The sequence below is a fragment of the Panthera pardus genome, unplaced genomic scaffold (assembly GCF_024362965.1).
Source record: "Panthera pardus isolate Hobbes unplaced genomic scaffold, ASM2436296v1 HiC_scaffold_11, whole genome shotgun sequence".
In the NCBI taxonomy this organism is placed as follows: domain Eukaryota; kingdom Metazoa; phylum Chordata; class Mammalia; order Carnivora; family Felidae; genus Panthera; species Panthera pardus.
This window is the reverse complement of record NW_026526666.1, coordinates 4,334,123-4,352,522: the sequence shown is the minus strand read 5'-3', so window position 1 is coordinate 4,352,522 and position 18,400 is coordinate 4,334,123. Positions and strand designations below refer to the sequence as shown.

The window sequence follows — 18,400 nt, the reverse complement described above, 5'->3', positions numbered from 1 at the left end:
TTCACAGCACCTCAGGGCAAAGCTCCCTGTTATACCCACAACAACAAATATCTCAATTATTCTAGGAGTCATTATCCTTCGATTCTCCTTGTCCCTCTCCTTCCTTCCAGTCCTGTTGACTCTCCTTTCAAAACACATCTAAATACATCCATTTCTCTTCCCCTCTCTAACTGCCACTATAAGCCACTATTCTCTTTCACCTACACAACAGAAACAGCCTCCTATCTGGTCTCCCTGTCCCTACTGGTGCTCCCCTGTCCATTCACCACAGAAGCAGCTTTTTAAAATACAAATACGATTGGATTACTTTTCTGTTAAAAACAGTGCAGTCCATTCTCATTTCAATGAGAATGAAATCCAGCTTCCTTAACCCTGCAGTAGAAGTTCTATACCTGGCCTCTGCTTTTCCTTTCCTCTTCATCATGTATTCCTGTCCTCTGCTCATTACACTTTAGCCCTGTGCTAGCCGGCTACGTAGCCACTAGCCTTATGTGGCTGTTGAGCACTTGAAATGTGGCTGCTCTGAATTGAGATACGCTGTGAGTAAAGGGCACCCCTGATTTCAGAGACGTGGTATGAAAGGAAGTAAAATACCTTGTTGATAGCTTTTATATTGAATACATGACTATGATAATTTCTTTTGATCAGATATATGGGCTCATAAAATATTTTATTGAAATTAAGTTCACCTATTTATTTTTTACTGCAGTCAACGAGGTTTACTACAAAAATTTAACTTATATACATGGCTCACTCATATTTCTATGTGAAAGTGCTACCCTAGCCACATAGACCTTTCTGTCTCAGGCTTCTAGCCTCTCTAGGTCGTTTCCATTAGCTGTTTCTGCTGCCTAGATTGTTTTGTAGCTCTTTCAAGGACTGGCTTTTTATCCTGCAGATCTCCCCTTAACCAATGTAAAGTAACTGCTCAACCAACTTTGAGTAACTTCACCGCTTTACCATGCTTTTCTGTTTTAAAGCATAAGGCCTGTCACTGTCTGCGATTTTGTGTATTTCCTTGTTCCTTTATTATATTCCCAACTCCCACAGTGCTTTATATATTATGGTACTTAAGAGATGTTTTTAAAAATTGGTAAATAGCATTAGAAGAATAAAAAACTGGGTTTGTTTTGTTTTGTTTTGTTTTTTTGTGGTTTTTTTTCCTGAAATCTTTATACTTCCAGTCAGTTGCTGGCAGGAACAGATTGAAATTAAGCTCTAACCCCACTGCCTAGAAAATGGTAGTCAAAGTTTAAAAGTGTGAGGGAAAGGGAAAATGAACAGCAGTTGCCTTTTTCTCTTCCTAATGGGTATATATTTTTTCTCATTGGAGTGGGGGTGTGTAGGGAGTGGGAAGGGAAGGGTCAGGGAGAGAGGAGATGGGTTTAGTGCCACAATGAAGTCCTACAGTTTTATTTTAGTACCTTTAGCTCATAATGAATATTAGATACAGTTCTATAAGTTTATCTTAGTCTGATTTATTATCACATCATATAAACAATATATGGGTTTTTTTTCTCCTGAATCTTTTTGGTGAATTGGTATTCCTATTAAACATACCTCCTTCCCAGACCACGGTGGATTTTCAAATTTATTTTTAATTTTATTTTTACTCTTTTTTGAAATAACTTCAAATTTATAGAGAAGTCATAAGAGAAATACAAAGAACTCCCAGATTCACCAGTTGTTAACATTTATCCAGATTCACCATATGCTAATATTTTGCTACATATGCTGTTTCATTCCCACTGCCTATATAGACACATTATTTTTGTATTCCTGAACCATCTGAGAATTAGTTGCAGATATTATGAGTTTTTATACTAAGTATGCATGTTTCCTAAAGGCAAGAACATCTCTTACATAACTACAGTATAGTTACCAAATTTAGGGGCGCCTGGGTGGCTCAGTTGGTTAAGTGTCTGACTTCGGCTCAGGTCATGATCTCACGGTTCGTGAGTTCAAGCCCCGTGTCAGGCTCTGTGCTGACAGCTCAGATCCTTGAGCCTGCTTTGGATTCTGTGTCTCCTTCTCTCTCTCTGCCCCTCCCCCACTCATACTCTGTCTCTCTCTCAAAAATGAATAATTAAATGTTTAAAAAAATATATCAATTACCAAATTTAGTATCGATATGTATATGATATGGATAATCTATATTCAAAATCTGTCCATTTTTTCCAGTAATGTGAACAAGCATATTATAAGAAAGACTGTTGAAATAGACCTTTCCTTTCTTATGGATGGTATAGGTTTGCTTACTGAATTCCATGATTGGAAATAGGATAAAGTGAGTATTTGGTCATCATAAACATTTTCTTTTTTTAATCTTCCCTTTGAACTCTAAATTATCTGTTTTAACTGACTCTGTAGTGTTTGCGTGAGTTCATAGGGAAAGATAGGGGGAGGAGCTGGGGCTAAGTAAACCAGTCCTCTCAATAAGGAACAGGGTTGTCTTTAGGAATCCATACTGCTAAATCCATGCAACACGTTCGGTTTTCTAAGCCTCTGCCAAAAGATGCTGGAAGCAGTTGAAGATAAAATGTACTGTTGGCTACATTTAACTCAAATTCTTGTCTTGCTGCTTCTTTCTAGCCCATGACTGATGAGTTACACAAACAACAGAAGCTGAATTCGGATGAGACCATTATAACCCCGCAGTCTGTATCTGATTCCCACTTGGCAGAACTCCAGGAAAAAATCCAGCAAACAGAGGCCACCAACAAGGTATGATCAATCCAGGCCCTGATTAGGACTTGGAAGATGGATACTGTGTATTCCTGTTGTTCTAAGGGATTTTTTTTGTTTTTGTGTGCTGTTTTTTTGTGTGTGTTTTTTTTTTAAGTTTATTTCTTTTGAGAGAGAGTGCGAATGGAGGAGGGGCAGAGAGAGGGAGAGAGAGAAAATGCCAAGCAGGTTCTGTGCTGTCAGTGCAGAGCCCAACTTGGGGCTTGATCTTGGGAACTTTGAGACCATGACCTGAGCCAAAATCAAGACTCAGATGCTTAACTGATTGAACCACCCAGGCACCTGGGCGCTCTAAGGAATATTTGATTAGAAGTGTAGTTCTTGGGGTGCCTGGGTGGCTCAGTTGGTTGAGTGTCCGACTTCGGCTCGGGTCATAATCTCATGGTTCGTGGGCTCAAGTCCCAAGTCAGGCTCTGTGCTGACAGCTCAGAACCTGCAGCCTGCTTCAGATCCTGAGTCTCCCTCTCTCTCTGCCCCTCCCATGCTCATGCACACTGGCTTGTGCGCACGCTCTCTCTCTCTCTCTCTCTCAAAAATAAACATGAAAAGTTAAAAAAAAAAAAAAAAAAAAAAGGCTTGAATGCAGTCTTTACCTGTGGAAGGCACCGAGACAAGAGGTTTGTGCTTTTGATTTTAGCTTAACTTCTCACCCCTTTATAGCCCAAGGATTCTAACATTTATTTAGGAGAAAATTGTAACAGTTGCCACAATTTGGATGGTGAGCTTCTGGCCTCGTGTACCCCTGTAGTGTTCTGTCCTGTCCTAGATAGCAGAGCTCCTTGGTCTTTGTGTAAAGGATCCACAGTGACTCATGTAGACAGGTGGCCATTACAGCTGCCCATCACAGAGAAAGTTCTAAGTGCACAGTGCAGAAGAATTGAAGCAATTGAGTATTGAAGAATTTCATATTATCTGCTACTTTGTCTTGATGATTGACCTAGGACTTTAATGGTTACTCTCTGTGGGGGGAAAAATAACAAGGTAATATTCTCTAGGAAATCCTTTAAACCTAGATTTGAGCAAAGACTTTCTGGTTGCATCTGAGGTTAAAAGAAATCGTTTTCTTTTCTGAATTCAGATTCTTCAGGAGAAACTGAATGAAATGAGCTGTGAACTGAAGTCAGCTCAGGAGTCATCTCAGAAGCAAGATGGTACAATTCAAAGCCTCAAGGAAACTCTGAAAAGCAGGGAAAATGAGGTAAATATTTGGCAGTTGGGGACCTCTGAGGAAATGATTTGTTCCATCAAGGTAGACACATACTCTGTATTTTATAGAAACAGATCATCAGACTGACAGATCTTAGCCTAGAAAAACTGGAGTATAATCAAAATTGGTATTTCTAAAATCTATACAGGCAAGATAATGGAATTTATTTTTAGTTTTCTAACATGCTTGGTACTCCCTGTCTCATTTTCAGACCGAGGAGTTGTACCAGGTGATTGAAGGTCAAAATGACACAATGGCAAAGCTTCGAGAAATGCTGCACCAAAGCCAGCTTGGACAACTTCATGTACGTGAGGGTCAGACGTAGGACAGGAGGCGAGGCTCCTGTTGAGGACTTGCCATTTTTGGTGCCAGTCTTAATTTTGTTGGTCTTCTCCGCTGCTCAGTGCTTGCCCTCCTTGTGATTACGCTTTTTACTGTCTTTTCAGAGCTCCGAGGGTGCTTCCCCAGCTCAGCAGCAGGTGGCTCTGCTTGACCTTCAGAGTGCCTTGTTCTGTAGCCAGCTCGAAATACAGAAACTCCAAAGGGTCATACGCCAGAAAGAACGCCAACTCGTGGATGCCAAACGATGTGTGCAGTTTGTAGAGGCTGCAGCCCATGAGAGAGAACAGCAGAAGGAGGCTTCTTGGAAACATAACCAGGTAAATCAGTAATCATTTTGTGGCCAGAAGTGCTGACTTGGCCCTGATAATAACTTTTCATTAGGACAGTTTGTGTTGAACCCTTGAGTCACTCACTTGATCCAGTTAATTCAGCTCAACATTTGTTGCCCTCATGCCATGTGCCAGACATCAGGCTGGGTTCTGGAAATGCAAGTGTGAATATCACAGGCTCTTTCCTGTTCAGTTACTTGTAGTGTAGTATGAGACAGTCACAGAAACAGAATTTTAGTGTGGTAAAGACTGAAATGAAGCAAAGGAGGTATGTTTGGGTCCTAGAGGAATATACAGGAAGGGCTGAGGAAGCGAGTCTGGGTAAGGTCCATGAAGGCAGCTATCTTAGGTTATTCCTGAAGGATGGGGAAAGGTTACCAAGACAGAATTGTGGGAAGCAACAACCAACGTCCAAGGAGTGGCACGTACAATTAACCACTTCTTTTTTTTTTTTTTTAATAATTCATAAGTGGTTCCTTCATCTTGTTAGGTTAGAGCATATGCTATTGATTTAAAAAAATTTTTTTTAATGTTTATTTATTTTTTGAGAGAGAGAGAGAGAGACAGAGTGTGAGCAGGGGAGGAGCAGAGAGAGGAAGACACAGAGTCCGAAGCAGGCTCCAGGCTCTGAGCAGTCAGCACAGAGCCCAACATGGGGCTTGAACCCACGAACCATGAGATCATGACCTGAGCCGAAGTCGGACACTTAACCGACTGAGCCACCCAGGGCCCTCCCCTACCCCCTCACCTTTTTTGAGAGAGAGAGGTAGGGGGTGGAGAGGAGCAGAGGGAAAGAGAGAATCTTAAGCAGGCTCCACACTCAGCACAGAGCCTGATGGGATGGGGCTTGATCCCATGACCCTGGAATCATGACCTGAGTTGAAATCAAGAGTCGGATGCTCAACTGACTGAACCACCTAGTGCCCCAGTTTTTTTGTGTTTGTTTTTTTTTTTAAGATTTAAAAGGATGGTAGAAATATTCTGTCCTTGAGCTTATTGTAAAGGATCCAGGTTCACAGGGGGACAGAGTTCTGCTTAAGTAGTTACATAGATCTATCATTTTTAAACTAGAAAGTAAGTATACCGAAGTATAATATGAAATTTACATCTTACCTCCATTCACAGTTATCATTTCCCATATCCTGGTTGATACATGTCTAGTTAAGAATGGCACTTTTTTCTACTTTATGTTTTATTCTATATCCCTTGGAAGTTTTAAGGTCTTCGTATGTACTGACCATGTGAAAATTTTAGATTGTTTAAAAAAGGGAATCTGAATCTGTAATTCAGGAATTACGAAAAGCCTTGCAGCAGCTTCAAGGAGAATTGCAGAGTAAGAGCCAACAGCTTCGTATCCTGGAGGCTGAAAAATACAATGAGATTAGAACCCGGGAGCAGCACATTCAGCACCTAAACCATAGTCTGAGTCACAAGGAACAGCTGCTTCAGGTGAGTCTACACAATGATTTCAACTAAAACTGGGCTCACAGAGCTCTGAAATTTCTGTCCATGTAATTTCAAGACGTTAGGCCACCTGCCTGTGTCTAGTACCTGTTACATGTAGAACACTGAGAGATAGGAACTGGGAGGATTCAAAATAAATAGAAAGTACAATTCATGAACCACCAGTGCTACCCAGCAAGTGTAGGAAATAATAAATATAGACCCGAAAGTCTTAAGCAATAAACATTCAGCAAATAGTTATTAAACACCTCTGTGAACCAGATACTATGTGAGGTGCTAGGAAGACAGAGAAGATATGACCGCTGCTCTCAGTGTAGTAGGTGAGGACATCTGTATACGAATGTCTAGTTACTTAGATGATAAAATGAATGTTTTAGGGAAAATATGGAACAGTAAAGACGGTGACGGCCACCTGCTCTAAGCTTCAGTCCCATCGAATCCCTTACATTTTTCTCATCATACAATTTTTTCATAGTGTGCACATATTGTGCCTACATTTTTTCTCTGATAGAAATACCTCCACCTGAAATTCCTAGTCCTTTAAGATTCAAAGCAAATGTAATCTCTTTTGTGAGATCTTTAGTGACACCTTCAGGCAGATGTAGACGGTGCATCCTGTAGCTGCACACAAATACAGACACACATGTATATACATTTATACAAATACACACCTATACACACGTATGTGTCTATACACATATATATATGATGTGGAATAGTTAACGATTTATATGCCTGTCATCTCAGCTAACCTGTGTTTTCTTTGAGAGTGGTCACATTTTGTCTTTTATCCTAAACAACAAATTCGTTGGCAGAATGTTGGAATTTGGTGTGTAATGGACAAATAAATAAAGGAAAACATTTTTTGGTCTCATCAGGAATTTCGGGAGCTCTTGCAGTATCGAGATAAGTCCGACAAAACCCTTGAAGCGAATGAAATGTTGCTTGAGAAACTTCGGCAGCGAATACAAGATAGAGATGTTGCTCTGGAGGTATGCACCTTAATTTTGTTTATGGCACTGTGGATTATTCCATTTACTCAGGTACTGTACAAATATGGGTCTACTTAATTTGCTGCTTTTTGAAGTTGGTTTTTCCTTCCTTTGTTTTATTTTTATTTTTTAATTTTTAATTTTTTTCAATGTTTATTTTTGAGAGAGACAGCGCGAGTTGGGGAGGGACAGAGAGAGGGAGACACAGAATCCAAAGCAGGCTCCAGGCTCTGAGCTGTCAGCGCAGAGCCTGGCGTGGGGCTCGAACTCACAAACTGTGAGACCATGACCTGAGCCAGAGTCGGATGCTCAATTGACTGAGCCACCCAGGCGCCCTGTGTTTGGAATCTTAATGAATGAGTGTGATCACAGTAGTGAATCTGAAGGGGCTTTAGGATCCTTACTCTCCTTGCAGCGGGCTATAGATGAAAAGTTCTCCACTCTGGAAGAAAAAGAAAAAGAACTGCGTCAACTCCATCTTGCTGTGCGAGAGCGAGATCATGACTTAGAGAGACTGCGTGGTGTTCTTTCCTCTAATGAAGCTACCATGCAGGTAAGAGCACAATCTGCCATGACTTGGTGTCTCTGTCCCACTTGGATTTCTAAACCTGAAGTGTCAACTCCTTCTGTCATTTTCTGAAAACCAATGTATTTGCTTTAGGGGGTGCCTGGGTGGCTTGGTCGGTTAAGCGTCTGACTTCGCCTCAGGTCATGATCTCACGGTCCGTGGGTTCGAGCCCCGCGTCAGGCTCTGTGCTGACAGCTCAGAGCCTGGAGCCTGTTTCAGATTCTGTGTCTCCCTCTCACTGTGACCCTCCCCCGTTCATGCTCTATCTCTCTCTGTCTCAAAAATAAATAAACATTAAAAAATTAAAAAAAAAAAAAAACAATGTATTTGCTTTATAAGAAAAAAAATACAAAAACAAAAACAGTAATCATTAGTTCCACCATTACAGATTAGGAAGTGAGAAGTGTTAGTCTACTGTGAACTTTGCAGGAGGAAGCAGTGAATATAGATTTCTAGACATCTATTTTTTCTTTAATATCTTTTTAATGTATTTATTTTTGAGAGAGAGAGGGCTCACAAGAGGGGGAGGGGCAGAGAGAGGGAGACAGAGAATCCTAAGCAGGCTCTGTACTGTTAGTGCAGAGCCCCATGCAGGGCTCAAACTCACTAACCATGAGATCATGACCTGAGCTGCAGTCGGACCCTTAACGAACTGAGCCATGCAGGCACGGCAACTAGACATACTTCTGATTTATTTCTAATTCTTGTCAATATCTGTACACTTTTTACATAAGCATTGCCAGGGTACAACTGTTATACTGTTGTTTTCTCTCTAATATTATATACATGTCCTTCTATAGCCGCGGTCAGAACACTTGCTTAGTAATATTTCCTGTGGGCTCTTCTTGTGTATGTATTTTAGAGTTTATACATTTGACCATCTGCCACTTCTTAAAGAAGTCCTTCACTTCCTCTGTAGCATAACCTGCTTCCTCAAAACTACTTCATTTATCATACACATTGTATTTATTTCTCTAAAAATTAGATGAGAGTTTCTAAAACCAAAAAAATATATATACATATATTAGTATGGCATTGTTACATTAGATACTAAGGTTTCTCCTATTGCAAAAAAATTGTCAATTTAGGAGACATTTCAAGGTGGATCAAGTTTCTTGTTTATCCTGAGGAGTGTGGGGTGCCCTTTCACTTACAGTTGCTTTCTTTGTTACTGCAGAGTATGGAGAGTCTGCTCAGGGCCAAAGGCCTGGAAGTAGAACACTTATCTGCTACCTGTCAAAACCTCCAGTGGCTGAAAGAAGAAATGGAAACCAAATTTAGCCATTGGCAGAAGGAACAAGAAAGTATCATTCAGCAGTTACAGACATCTCTGCATGACAGGAACAAAGAAGTGGAGGCAAGACTTTAGTTACTTGAAGGCAGTTGGTTTAGTGATGGCGTAATCTGTCTTGGATTAGGACTCTTGAGGTCTGGGAGGCTAGTGACCCAAGTCTCGAATTCTATTCTGTGCCTGGGCGAGTCATTGGCTTTCCCTGGGACTTTTTTTTCCTGCACCTATAAACTCAAGGTGACAATTATCTTTCTCAAATAAGTCATGTGAGAATTGATGAGAACAGAAACATCCACCTTTAATGTGAGAGCTGACCTTTTTTAGTTAAAGTGCTCATAATTGCTTAATGAATGCTAACTCATTGAATCTTTACAAGTCTATGAGGTATATATATCATTACCCCTCTTTTACAGACCAGGAGACAGGCTTCTGAGATGACACTTATCCAAAGTAACATAGTAACTGACAGACCCAGGAAGCAGCCTAGGCAGTTTTAACCACCATGTGCTCCCTCTCAGTATGGAAGGAGGAACTTCGTCACCATGCTAACATAGGCTCATTAGTCTTTTTTAGCCTATGGTTTTGTGTTTCCCCCATATAAGTTATACTGGGGAGAAAATAAATAAAAATGAACTAAGTGTCCATTTATCTTTATCTAATGTTAATTATTATGGACTCTGAGCAAATAGGGAAAGGGCTTACTTCAGAAAACAATAGGTAAGTTGCCATTACAAGTATTTTTCTATATTGTTCATGTTCATTCACTGAGCACGTGTTTACGGTCTTCTGTGAGCTGGGCCTGTACTGGATCTGGAGAAACAAAAGTGAGTAAAACAGGATACTTGCTCTCCAGAATCCCATAGCTCTTTCTTCTATAATAGATTTTTAAAGAATAAACCCTTTGATATGTAGTAGAGGGCATTCTTTCCTCCAAAACTTACACCGTCCCTTTTGTGTTAGGATCTTAGCTCAACGCTGCTCTGCAAACTCGGACCAGGACAGAGTGAGATTGCCGAGGAGCTGTGCCAGCGTCTGCAGAGAAAGGAAAGGCTGCTGCAGGAACTTCTAAGTGATCGAAACAAACAAGCAGTGGAACATGAAGTAGAGATTCAAGGCCTGCTTCAGTCTATGAGCACCAGAGAGCAGGAGAGCCAAGTAAGGACCAACACACAGACCAGAACAGCATGGGTGCATTTACAGACTATGAATAGGAAGCTTTTGAACATCGTCATGTGTGTGTGTATGTGTGTCATTTTATACTCCATTCGTGAGGATTTTTCCCTTCAGTCTGTTACCTACACTATAGTTTCATATCAGTCACCAAAACGTGCGATATTTTTTAGAGCACTTTGCATTTAGAAGGCTGCCTAAACAATACACATACCCATTAATTTCATTATGTACATTTTCTTTTCCTTGATATTCTGATAATTTTCACATACGGGATTCTGGAGTGTTTTGGTTTTGATTCTAAATTATCAAAACTTGATGATATTTTGGGGGCGCCTGGGTGACTCAGTCAGTTGAGCATCTGACTCTTGATTTTGGCTCAAGTCATGATCCCAGGGTCATAGGATTGAGCTCTGCACTGAGTGTGGAGCCTGATTAAGATTCTCTCTCTCTGTCTCTCTCTCTCTCTCTTCCCCTCCCCTCTCCCCCGCTCGCTCGCTCTCTAAAATAAAACAAAAAAACCTTTAAAAAAAAACTTCGGTGATATTTTCTGTTTCCAGCCAAGGTATGGGAAAACTTAAACTTCACATATTTTTTTCTTAATTCTTATAAAAACTGAATTCTCTTAAGAGGAAAACAGACTGGGTTTTTTTAAAGGTCTTGATGAGAAGAAATAATCGTATAATAATATGGGATAACCTTAAAATACTGGTACACAATTTTTCAAAAGGCAATTCTTAATTTATCCTCATTCGCAGATATCTTCCTCCTCAAGGCTAGAGAGGTGAGCTGCATTTTAGGGACCAGTCGTTCGAATCCCCCCAGACAGCTTTAGGGGGCACCAGATTCTTATCATTTGACCATAACATTCTCTAATGCTTCCTTATATCTTGAGATAGTTCTATTCGTCTCGTCTAATTCTCAGGCCCCCTGAAGTGATTATACATTTCCTTCCTATTAAATGAGATGCAGAAATTGCTTCTGGAGTAGACCTAACGGAATCACTGTGAATCATTTAAGTCTGGCAGGAGGCTAACAAAAGTCTTTGTGTGAGTTTTCTTTTTAACCCTTTGTAATTTGAAAGAATTAGTATACCTCAGAAGTACTGTATGCTGCTGAGAGTAAAATAATGGAAGCTAGGAGGTAACTGTGAAATTACAAACGATCATTTTAACTCCAGAAAAAGAGAAAGGGTTGTATTCTCCTAGATCTGTGTCTTAAATTTTACATGCAGGAGAAATCGCCTGGATAGCTTTTTAGAAACACAGATTCCCATGCTCACTCCTGGGGACAGAAACTAGGAGAGATAGATAGGACTTAAGAATTTGCATTTCTTACAAGCTTTCAGATGATGGTGATGCTGCTAGTCCATGGGCCCCACTTGGAGGACCCACTTGGAGGTCATATATATGACCCAAGAGATATTGTATGTTACTTATGCTTTTTTCCATAATAATTTCCATAGATATTTATTAAGATCAATTAATAATGCACTGTTAGCATCTAGATGGTTATGTCCAAATCCCTAAAGGGCCCGAATCTTACCAAAATTGTAAGGTTATTCTTTTATTTCCCTTAGAGATTATGACAAGAGCTCTGCTTCTCGTTTAAAACAGTAGTTATTGTCCCCAGAAACAGTTGGTGCTGAGACAGCTAATATAGTTCTGATTCATCACCTTATTCCCCCAGTAATTTTAGTCTTAGTTTATTATTTCCAGATTTTCTGATTAAATGCAGACTTTTTAAAAAAAAATTTTTTTTTAGTGTGTATTTATTTTTGAGACAGAGCATGAGGGGGTTGCAGAGAGGGAGGGAGACACAGAATCTGAAGCAGGCTCCAGGCTCTGAGCTGTGGGCACAGAGCCCAGCGCAGGGCTCAAACTCACAAACCGCAAGATCGTGACCTGAGCAAAGTCAGACACTTAACTGCCTGAGCCACCCAGGCACCCCTAAATGCACACTTTTAATGTGGTAAAGGTCATGAATAATGTTCTAGATCCTTTTCCTTAATGTGCCATCATCTATCTTAGAAAACTGGGATTTGAAATTAAACAAAACCGTGTTCAGTGGTTTGGAGGTTCAGATTCTCCAGATTATATGGTCTGATAAAAGTGTCTCTATGTAATTAATTCATTGGATAAATACGTATTGAGTGCCTACTGTGTGCCAGACACTGTTCTGGGTGCTTGTGATTCAGTGCTGAAGAAAACCTAGAACCTGTCCTTAGGACATCCAGTTGGGGGAGAGACAATAAACAGATCTATCAAATGGTAAGTGTGTTGTAAAACACTTAGCAGGATGAGGAGAATCAGGAGTAGAGAAAAGATCACTGTCTTAGATAGGATATGCAGAGGAGGCCAGTCAGAGAAGGTAGCAATAGGCAAAGATGTAATTGGAGCAAAGCAAGTGAATGTTTGGGTAGAGGGCATCCAGGCCAAAGGCACATGTGTCCCAGTATGAAGGACATCTACTCTGGTCCACCTCAACCAGAATCTTCTCACCTTAGCCTGATAGAGTTCTGGCAGAACCCATTTCAGACTGTGCTGTCTGTAATAGATGACTTCAGTTCAGGTTTTCCAATGTTCAGCCGTGTTTTTCGCTATAAACTGAAAGCAAGGAAACTTTTGAAGGGCCCCACTGGCTTTTCATAAATAACTGGCTTTAAATGAATAACGTCATAATGTGAATTTTGTTTTCTAATGTTCCATGTGATTTCCTTACCAGGCCTCTGCAGAGAAGATGGTACAGGCCCTAATGGAAAGAAATTCAGAATTGCAGGCCCTGCGCCAGTATTTAGGAGGGAAAGACTTCATGGTGTCCCAAGCACTGATCTCTAACCAACCCACTGAAGTTACCTCCAGCAGCCCCCATCTTGGAGATCAGACTGATCAAGTAAGAACTATGTACTTGTGTAGATGTTGATGCCAACTGCCTTTCCTTTTTGTGTGGGAGGCAGAAGTTTGATCATTTTAATACCTTTCCAAGTCCTTGTCACTGTGATCATGGTTCCCGCACTTTCCTAAATCCCCTAACTCTTCCAATTTTTAGGGTTCCGTGCATATACCCTCCAAGGATGATGGCATTTCATTGACTGCCAAAGGGGATACCAGTATAGTCAGGTCCTCATTAGGTACGTATCAAATTTAATTTCACTAAGGAACCTTCCATCTTTTCTTCCTGTAACTCTGTTAATAGGTGTGGCCAAGACTCTCTTTCTCTTCCTACCTTAATGGAAAAAAATAAGTTTAGATTTCCCTAAAAGGCTAAAGACATGTCTCTTTAGAAAGAACTGACCTTACCTTACATTGAATTGACACTGTTGTTCTGGGTACACGGTTCGGCCCAGGGAAACTGCCTCCTGATTGTCCTTTTCACGTAGTTTTGCAGGGATTCAGAAATGCAGGAGGTAGTGTTTCCCAACCTAAACAGCAAGACCATGGGGCTGACACCTTCTCCTGGATGTCTTTCAGGCAGTCCCTGTCTACTCACTGTAACTTGGCATAACTTGTTTTACATGTCGGGGGGCGGGGGGGGGGGGGGTGGCGGGCAGTGTGCATTAAGCTGTTTGCCAAGATCACAGCCATCTAAGTAAGAGACAGTGGTAGGCCTTGAACTCCCCCAAAACAGCTGAATTCTGTGCATAGCAGGAACAAAACTTATACTGAGTGCTTGGGATTACAGTCTCTGACTTTCATAGAGCAAAAGGCCGGGATCTGTGGTAGCTTCCCCCCCTTTCCTAACATCAAGGAAGATGTTTCCCCAGTGAGTTGTAGAAATAGGGGCTTACCGTCATTAATGAAGTGGTGATTATAGCGCTATAATAAGAAAGGTTGTGGACTTTGATAACTAACTTACGATCTTTAAACGATATTAAGAATGTAAAAACTTTGTTTCTGTGTTACAGCGTTAACTGTTATGCAATTCCATAGATAAGTCACACGAGTAGTTATTTTTTAGTAGGAAAACTTTATGTTAGTCAAAGAGTAATGGATGCTGGATTTGTTTATTCCCTATTTACCTTTTTTCAAAAACTACCTTTCCACAATTTTGTATTTTACAAATTTCAAACTTATAGAAAGGTGGCAAAAATAACACATATACACTTGTATTAAGATTCATCCCCTGTTAACTTTTTGCCACATTTGCGTTCTTAATTTATATGCATACACGCAGATATAATGTTAATTTCCAAGCCATTTAAAAATTACTTAGGTATCCTGACTCTTCATTTCTAAATACTTCGTTACGTATTTCCTAACAGCAGGGGCATTCTCCTGCATAACTACAGTATAATTATCACATTCAGGAAATTCAACCTTAACATAGTCCTGGTACCTAATGTACAGTTCATATTCAGAGTTCCCATTGTCCCAGGAATGTCCTCGATGGCTGGGTTTCTCCCTCCAGGGTCATGCATCGCATTTACTTGTCATGTCTCTGTAGTCTCCTTTAATCTGGAACAGTTTTCTAGTCTTTTTTGACATAGGCATTTTTGAAAACTCTGGGTCAGCTCATGGCCCTCAATTTGGCTCTGATTATTTCCTCATGGTTAGATTCAAGTTTAACATTTTTGGCAAGAATACTACAAGGGTGATGATGTCTTTCTCAGTGCATCACGTCAGGAGCACATGATACCAGTTAGTATTATCCTTGGTTAAGGTTGTATCTGCTGGATCTCTCCATTGGGAAGGCTCATGTCTCCCTTTGTGTTAGTAATCTGCCAGACTAATATCTTAGTTGGCAGTTCTGTTTCCCCACAGTCACTCACCCAGGGGTTTAGCATCTTTCAGCCTTGCCTGAATCAACTATTATATTACATTGGTAGTTTAAAAAAGTGATTTCTGGGGCACCTGGGTGGCTCAGTCAGTTGAGCATCCTACTTCAGCTCAGAACATGATCTCATGGTTCGTGGGTTCAAGCCCCTCATCAGGCTGTGCTGACAGCTCAGAGCCTAGAGGCTGCTTTGGATTCTGTGTCTCCCTCTCTCTGCACCTCCCCTGCTTGCACTATATCCCTCCCCCCTCCCCTCTCTCTCTCTCCCCCTCCCCAAACAAGCATAAAAAATAATAATAAAGTGATTTCTATTTCTAAAATTTCTTCCTTAATTATTAGTGTGTGTTCCTTTACAAAGAAGCTCTGCCCTTTCTGTATTCTCCCCACTCCATTTTTTTATATCAATGTGTTCTACTAGATTCTTTTTTTAAAAAACACATTTTATTGTCTATTTCTGTTATTATTCCATTTGATGCCCAAATTATCCCAGATTTGGCCAATTGGAGCCCCTTCTAGCTGCTCCTCTGTTCTTTTTGGTATTTCCCCATCAGTTTTTCAGCACTTTTACATTTTCTGGCACAATAAGATGTTCTGGGATCAACTTTTACTTTCCCTGCCTCAGCCCTGGAATTACCCATTACTTCAAGGGGCTCTGGTTCCTTTAAGTGGATAATGGCATTTAGATACTAATTTCTGGGCATAAGATAGGTTCACAGCTTCTAGGCCCTTTTACATGAACAGAACTAAAGGGGTGTGTGTGTATGTGTGTTTGATACTGATTTCTCTAATTCTAATTGAACAACACAAGTTCTTTCTTTGGCTTATTTTGTATTTGTATCTGCTTTCTTTTCTGTTTTTTTCTTTTTCTTTTTCTTTTTTTTTTTTTTTTTTGACATTGAGAAACCTGCTTACCTATAACGTCAATATATTTATACATTTGCACAATACACAAAAATGGCTTCAGGGTTGCTACACGAATACACCTATCAGCAGAAAGAATCATTAAATAATGTTTAAGGTTTCTTTTTATTTTTTTAATCCTTAGACTATTTCCCACTGAAGGTATATAGTTAGAATAGTGAATTCAAAAAATTATTTGGGTTAACTTTTTTATTTCCTAGGTGCTTATTTTATCTATTTGCTATACAGGTTTGTTTATGTTAATATTCAGTTTTAGGCTTTTTCCTGCCCATGATTACTGAACTAACTTTACACATTAAGAATAAAACATTAGCATGGTTCAAAACTCAAATATATAGAAAAGTATGCTCAGAAGCCCCAACTACTTCCCTAACATTTCTCTCCTGTTTTCACCCCTCCCTTGAAGGCAACTGATTTCATTTCTGGATTATCCTTCCCTAGGTTTCTTTTTGCAAAGTAAGAGAGCAGTCCTGTGTCTCTGTGTGATGTGTATGTGTGTGTTCCTGTTGCCCCCTTTCCTAATGTAAAACATACTACACTAGGTGTATCCTTTTGTACCTGCCCTGTTTTACTTAACAGTATAGCTTAGAAATTATTCCATATCCGTTCATAAAGATTTTCCTCATTCTTTCTTATGGTTGATTATAGTACTTCATTGCATGGACATACTGTGGTTTATTCAGTCTTCTGTAGACTGATTGCAGTATTCTGCCATTACAAATAATGCTGCAAAGAACAACCTATACGTATATTCGTCGTTATTGTTGTTGTTAGATTGTGTATTCAGAGTAAATTCCCCAGAAGCAAAGCAGCAGAGGTCGTGTTGGGTTGTAGTGATCAAAGCTAGTGCTGTGTGTTCATTTCCAGGAGACTTGGATGCAGTGTCCGGGCTGGAGAAAGAACTGAGTACTGCCAAGGAGGAACTTGAGCTCATGGCTAAAAAAGAAAGAGAAAGTCGGGTGAGTTTTCTCAGTGAGCCTAATTTCTAAATTCCTGGTATTTTCTTTCAAGATAGTTTATATTTCAAGATAGTTTATATTCAAGGCTACAGTTGTCCAAGTATAATGCCTAGGTCCAAAAGCAAAGTAAGACTTATCTTTTTGGAGAAAACCAGAAATCACTTTATATGCATATTTTCTCAAAAGATGCTCTTATTTTTATACATGGAGACCATTAAACTTTTAAGTGCTGAAAAGAGCTTATAGCAGCTCTCTCTGCCTGTTGCTAATTGGAATAATTGTAAAGGACTTGTGAAAATGAAATACTATATAATTCCTGCTTCGAATTGTGACGTTTGATCTGGAAAATTAGTTTTAAAAACCTGGAACTAAAGACTGTGGGGACTGATCAATAATGTTTATTGACTACTTGCTGTATGCAGTGCACTGTATGGGAACGTAAATTAGCACTAATGCTTATGACTCTGTAAACTGAGTGGTATTAACCCTATTTTATAGATGAAGAAGCTGAAACACTGATTTTTTTTTTTTTTAAACATCGGAGGTGGGAAATAGTCCTGTAACTAAGCCACCTGAAGCTAAGATTTAAATTGAGGTCTTTTGTGACTCAAAAGACTTGCTAAGAAGTCATGACTTGGAGCAGATAATTTTCCCATTCTCATGCCCTATTTCTGGTGAGAGTTTTCATGAATTTTCTCAGAAGAGGCCTCTCAGCCTTCCAGAAGAATCCCTTCTCTTTCTGCCTCTCTGTACAGCTGGTTGTATGTCCAGCTATGATGTAGAAGAAGTATTAGGACCACAGTATAGAGTTACCAGCTAACACTAATTCAGAGGGTCAGCAGTGTCATGGGCTCCTAACTTCAGTTTACCTGGCTAGTCTATATCAGGTGTAGTCCATCTCTTTGCCAGAGTTAATCTATAACATAAGACGTGTATTCGCATTTGTGGTCAAGTTCTCTTACTGTACTTCTTTGTTTCTTTTCTCATAACTATATTTCTCCTTATAACCAGACTCCTGTTACATGACTCCAGTTTTGAGGATATGAAATTGTGTGGCATTTTAAAAATACCAGTTTTCAAAATCCCCTAGTTCCCCTCCTTTTTTTTCTTTTTTGGGGGGCAGGGGTTCTACTGTAGCCATTATCTGATTATTCGTGTCAGATATTTCAGTTCGGTTTCCACATGCCGTTCCTGTTTTTCCCGTCTATACTCAATTCAGTGTAATATTACTTTTTGGTTCTGTCCTGTGTTGGGGGTCATAAATTTATGACCATGAATGGTTATTTTGAGTGAGTTATCTTTAGCTATATTGCTTACTTTTGTGTCTTTAATCAGTTCCCACTCCCCGGTTCGGTGCCATATATATTCATTATCACATTCCCTCTAATATTAGATAATGTACCAAAAGCCATGTCAATTTTCCCAAATTTTTAAGCATTCCCCCTACTGTCTTGAAATAATAGTAGCTGTGGCGGCAGTAATTAACATTCACTGGTTGCCTGCCGTGCACTTTTAAATACATTTTCTCTATTCTCACGTAGCCCTGAAAAGTAGGTGTTTTTTTCCGTTTTTACAGTTGAGGAAATTGAAGCTCAGTTTAATGCCTTGTAGGAAGATTATGCCAAGATTTAAAGCCCAT

General features: G+C 39.9%; 1 protein-coding gene across 24 annotated transcripts in view; it reads left to right on the top strand.

The window, feature by feature from the left end:
- Window positions 1-18,400, top strand: part of PDE4DIP (phosphodiesterase 4D interacting protein) — a 219,141-nt gene that overhangs the window by 143,807 nt on the left and 56,934 nt on the right. For all 24 annotated transcript variants that reach the window (XM_019458032.2, XM_019458046.2, XM_019458038.2 and 21 more), the window contains 12 exons: window positions 2,593-2,724; window positions 3,824-3,943; window positions 4,164-4,256; window positions 4,399-4,611; window positions 5,914-6,072; window positions 6,966-7,079; window positions 7,495-7,632; window positions 8,825-9,004; window positions 9,899-10,093; window positions 12,833-13,000; window positions 13,157-13,238; window positions 16,670-16,761. In XM_019458032.2, the coding sequence (XP_019313577.2) occupies window positions 2,593-2,724; window positions 3,824-3,943; window positions 4,164-4,256; window positions 4,399-4,611; window positions 5,914-6,072; window positions 6,966-7,079; window positions 7,495-7,632; window positions 8,825-9,004; window positions 9,899-10,093; window positions 12,833-13,000; window positions 13,157-13,238; window positions 16,670-16,761 (1,686 nt within the window). The remainder of the gene's footprint in view (window positions 1-2,592; window positions 2,725-3,823; window positions 3,944-4,163; window positions 4,257-4,398; window positions 4,612-5,913; window positions 6,073-6,965; window positions 7,080-7,494; window positions 7,633-8,824; window positions 9,005-9,898; window positions 10,094-12,832; window positions 13,001-13,156; window positions 13,239-16,669; window positions 16,762-18,400) is intronic.